The following is a 4,747-nucleotide window of genomic DNA, read 5'->3' on the forward strand; positions in this document are numbered from 1 at the left end:
TTTTTGAATGTTAATAATGGTTTAACAAGTGGCAAATTTGCAATTGTCCCTATATTTTAATGTAGGCACCCAACTCTATTTACATGTGACTTTTAATCTACTCGTTAAATCATCTACAATGATAAAATTACGATCTTTGCCTAATTTATATGGATATTTGAGCCCTTGCTCATTCCAAATTTCAACACCAACTCACAACCACCTAAATTCAAACCTAGAACAATCTAGCAACTAAAATCCAACTAAGAATCAAATGTAGATCATCTCTATACATCCAACAATGACAAAGTTGCAAACTTTACCTAAATTAGATCTCAACTACATCTCTAAATCCATAACCATGGAACAAGCACCATCCATCATCAACCCTAGAGCAATCTACCAAGTAATCTATCCAAAAATGAAATATAGATCATCTCACTAACCTTAAAGCAGTTGACTCCTCTAAATTTTGAAGGCTCCCACGCAAAAAAAAAACCTTGAATCGCTAAAAAAAAATAGCAAGGAGGCGCTGTAACACTAGGCTGCGGCGGCGGCGGCTCTGTTCTGGGTCGAGACAGGGAAGAAGATGGGCTATATATACTGTAGGATACTATCAGTGCCGGTTTAAAGAGTAACCGGCACTGAAACACCACTATCAGTGTTCGTTCTTAACTCCAGACTCTCGATCGCGGGCAGGAGTTTTAGAACCGGCACTGATACCACTTTCAGTACCGGTTCCTTTGAACCGGCACTGAAGGTGGTCGCTATTTTGTGGGGTTCTATAGTAGTTCGCTGATGAACAAGTCAACCATGCATGTCTGTAACAGCCTTCTATCCCGTGGTACCATACAAGGATCAACTTCCAATACCAATTCAGCATGCAACTACAAACAAAAAAGTGTTATAATCATCCATTCTTAAAAATCAAACAGATATAATAATCATCGAAAACCTGTATTGCATGCCAGCATCGTATAAAACCTGCAGTATAAGGTGAAAATGGCCTCTGATTTCTGAAAAGTTCCCTATAATTTCATCAGTTGAATCAACTGCCTTACTCCTGTTGGTAATTACTAAATGAACTTTAATCATATCAACTGTGATAATATCAGCAGCGGAACCCTGAAAAACAAGTGCTTATCAATACAATGAAACAACTAACTTATGCGAAACAGATGCTCTATTACCTGGCAGATAGAATTTACTGGTGGTCTCTGTGCTTCAGTTTCTCGTTGCTAGTTCCAGCCATTACTGTTGTTAGAAAATAACACACCGCTACAAATATTTTGGATCCTGGTACTGAGAGATTACCTCATAAACTGATTTACGTCCAAGAGAGTACAGAAAGTACATGGAAAAACACGAAACTTTATTATTAGAGATGCATAGTCAAGATAAAAACACCAGGAATTAACACGATCTATTATTGTCGACGGATTGGCAGATATACTCTCGTATCCATATTACATATCTGTGTATAGCCGGAGCTTGCATTCACATGTTCCTCACCCAACGATAGTTGTAGTAGTCCTACGTAGGTAACTCACGGGTTGTAGGGAGAGATCGCATACATGAGCAGGCCATGGATACAGCAGAAACAACCAAGAAAAAGAAGAAAGACATCGAGGTGACCAGAATCAAAACCGAACAGACACTTCATGGTTGCTCATACATGAGCAAGCCTAACTGAGCTTAGGCGCCACCGGACTCCTCGCAACCTGGTGGCTTGTAGGCGATGAAGCTGATGCATTGCACCTGCCTGACGTTGTCGAAGCCGATGATGCGGACGAAGGCATCGGGGTAGGCCTTCTTGGTCTCCTCGAGCTCCTTGAGCACCTGGGTGGCATCAGTGCAGCCGAACATGGGCAGCTTCCACATGGTCCAGTAGCGGCCGTCGTAGTATCCGGGAGACCTGGCGTTCTCACGGTAGACGAACCCGACCTTGCTGAATTCGAGGCAAGGAATCCACTTGGACCGGATGAGGTACTCAATCTGCTTCAGGAGGTCCTCCGTGGTGAGCGGCGGCAGGTAGGATAGTGTCTCGAACTTCTTGATGCCCTCAATTGGCCACACCTGAACAACGAATGCACAGGCACCCATCAGTTGGTGCTCAGGTGCTCAGCTCAAATACGAGCAGCTAAAAAGTAGGTGAATATGATGACGATTGTTTGCTTACCTGCATGCACTTGATCCTTCCACCGTTGCTGACGTTGCCAAAGCCGGAGCTGCTGGAGCGGCGGTTAACGGGGAGTCCGGCAGTGGACTTGAGCCCCTGGAAGGGAGCGACTGAGGTGGCGGAGGACGCCATCACGGTGGGCGCCATCGCTCGCTGGCTCTCTCTACTTGGCTAACGAAGAAGAGGAGGCAGGCTCACTTGGTCCCTGTACGCTCCCCCACCGACGGCTTATATAGCCACCGGCTCCACGAACCCACCCCATCCTGCGCTAGGTCGTCTGGATGTGGGAGGAGTGGCTGCCATTCGCCGGTGGCAGCAACCAGCCAGGCTGGCCTATCCTGATCATCCCGGGCGCCACGTGTCCGCGCAGAGTGGTGCGCCTTATCCTCTGGACCACGGAGCAGGATGGGCAGTATTGACCGCCTCCTGCCGACTTCGCTTTCCCTCCACAGTATTGGCTATGCCTGGTTCAGGAGAGAGATGACGAAGCATCTATGCCATGCCACCCACTGCGCTAGTGCTTGCTAAAAAAATTCCTGGAATTGGAACCTCTACTTGCGTCGATGCCACAGAATAGAAAATAGATTTTTCCGTCTTTTTCCTCCGCCGCGCGCCCCTGCTCGGGTTCTCCATCGAGGGCAACGGCTCTGGCTGTGTCGACGGCGTGGCTCTCGCACAGCGGAAGTGCGGACTCGGCTTCGGCAGGCCGAGCTTCTGCCCTCGTAGGACTCAGCGACGAGCAGCGGGACGAGGGTCAGTATCTAGGAGCGGTACGTGTGGCAGTCCGAGAGGCTCATGGTGAAGCCGGCGCCAGAGAGGAAGGCGTCGTATTGGGACTCACCTCGGCATCGCCGGGTTCGTTTATTTGGGGCAGCATTTGTTCGATTTGGGGCTGGATTGGGTCGATTTGGGTTCCGTTGAAAGGATTCAGTGCTTGATTGAGAAGATTTAGAGGCAGGCGGATGGGGAAGAAGGGGGCGACGAAGAGGATCCGGTGTTATGGCGTGACGGAGGAAACGAGCACTGCGTAAAAAAAAAAAAAAGCCATGGGCGTCAAAACATGTATCATCTATGATTGAGATATAAGTAATTGGTTACAATAGGATCGGTCACTTATAACGAGATCTATCTTAAAATTAGGTAATAATTAGTATAGTCATAGCTGATTAGAAATTTGATAAGTAATATGTAATACTATAAGTGATGACCTATTATTAATGACCGACGAATATTTGGTTTTTATTTGAGACTATATAAGTGATACGTCGTATAATAATCTGTTATTAAATTGTGTCTTCTTTATCTGAGATTACAACAGAATATGATATCAGTGGTGGTTTAAAATCATCATCAGTAGCAGCTTTTGAACCGTCATTAATAACTCGACACTGATAGTCAGTGACTATCAGTATCGGGTCTGGAACCGATACTGAAAACCATATAAGTGCCGATTGGTGATTCCAACGGACACTGATAGTTGGACTATCAGTGACAGTTGGAGTCACTAACCAGCACTGATATGATTTTCCTCCGATTCAAACTTTTTAGGCTAAAAAAGCAAGAATTTTTTTTTTCAACTAGAGACACCCAATCAGTCATGCTGCTCTCCCGACCACACAAGTGAAACAATTTTTGCTCGCATACGGCAACCAGGACTCGAACTCACGACCTCACAACAAACCCTCGTGCGTGACCGCTCTAACCATCTCAGCTACCGTTCGTTCTCGATTATAATAGAAAAATTAATCCTTTTGACATCTTCTGACCGAACGTTTGAATGGCTATATGGACATCTAAATTACCCCAAATAAAAAACTGATAAATTACAAATTTATATATCTTTTTGAGGGTATAATTTTCATATAAAGTGTCTCCATCTGACTTCATATGAAAACGTTATGAATTTTTTAAGATGTATTGCCATCGAACACAGCTGAAAATTTGTTAAGATTATTTAGGCATTTAAATGACGTCAAAGTAAAAAGTTATCAACTATAAAGTTGTAGATCTCATCGAGATCTATAATTTTCATATAAAGGTTTTCCGCATTCGACTTTGTATGAAAAAGTTATGATTTTTAAGTTAAGTTGTGACAGTAATAATCGTCAGTGTCGGTTCAGGCTAGAACTGACACTGATGTATCAATGTACATCAATGCCGGTTCGTGGCTAGAACCGGCACTGATACAGGTTTATCAGTGCTGGTTCATGGGTAGAACTGGTACTGATGTCTGTTCCAGCTATAAACCAGCAATGATAAATGGTTTTAGTGCTGGTTCTTAGTGGCTCACTCATTGTTGGTGTATGAAAACTTAAGAATCGGTACTGATACAGTTTTGATTATAGTACAACCGGTATTAATGTGCAACTACTTTTGACTCATTTTTTATATGTGTTATTCATATGAGGGAGAGTTAGATGTGTGTAGATGTGGTGAGAGATGGATATTTTTTCGTCGCATGGTTTATTTGTTAAGTGGGCCCCCAACCTTGCAGTCAAAATCAAAATCTAACAATATGGGTGCAAACACATGAGATTCTAATGGAATAGTCCACTTGTGACGCTGATATCCGTATCTTAATATGAATAC

At 44.0% G+C, this 4,747-nt stretch overlaps 1 protein-coding gene across 1 annotated transcript; it reads right to left on the bottom strand.

Annotated features, from left to right (window-relative positions):
• Positions 1-1,330: 1,330 nt before the first annotated feature.
• LOC133922211 (ribulose bisphosphate carboxylase small subunit, chloroplastic 2-like) lies at positions 1,331-2,373 on the bottom strand. The gene is made up of 2 exons (XM_062367435.1): positions 2,159-2,373; positions 1,331-2,055 (listed from the first exon to the last, which is right to left on the bottom strand). Exons 1-2 carry the CDS (start codon positions 2,303-2,305, stop codon positions 1,675-1,677), a joined length of 528 nt encoding a protein of 175 aa, XP_062223419.1. The 5' UTR covers positions 2,306-2,373; the 3' UTR covers positions 1,331-1,674.
• Between the last annotated feature and the right edge of the window lie 2,374 nt (positions 2,374-4,747).

The sequence above is a fragment of the Phragmites australis genome, chromosome 6 (assembly GCF_958298935.1).
Source record: "Phragmites australis chromosome 6, lpPhrAust1.1, whole genome shotgun sequence".
In the NCBI taxonomy this organism is placed as follows: domain Eukaryota; kingdom Viridiplantae; phylum Streptophyta; class Magnoliopsida; order Poales; family Poaceae; genus Phragmites; species Phragmites australis.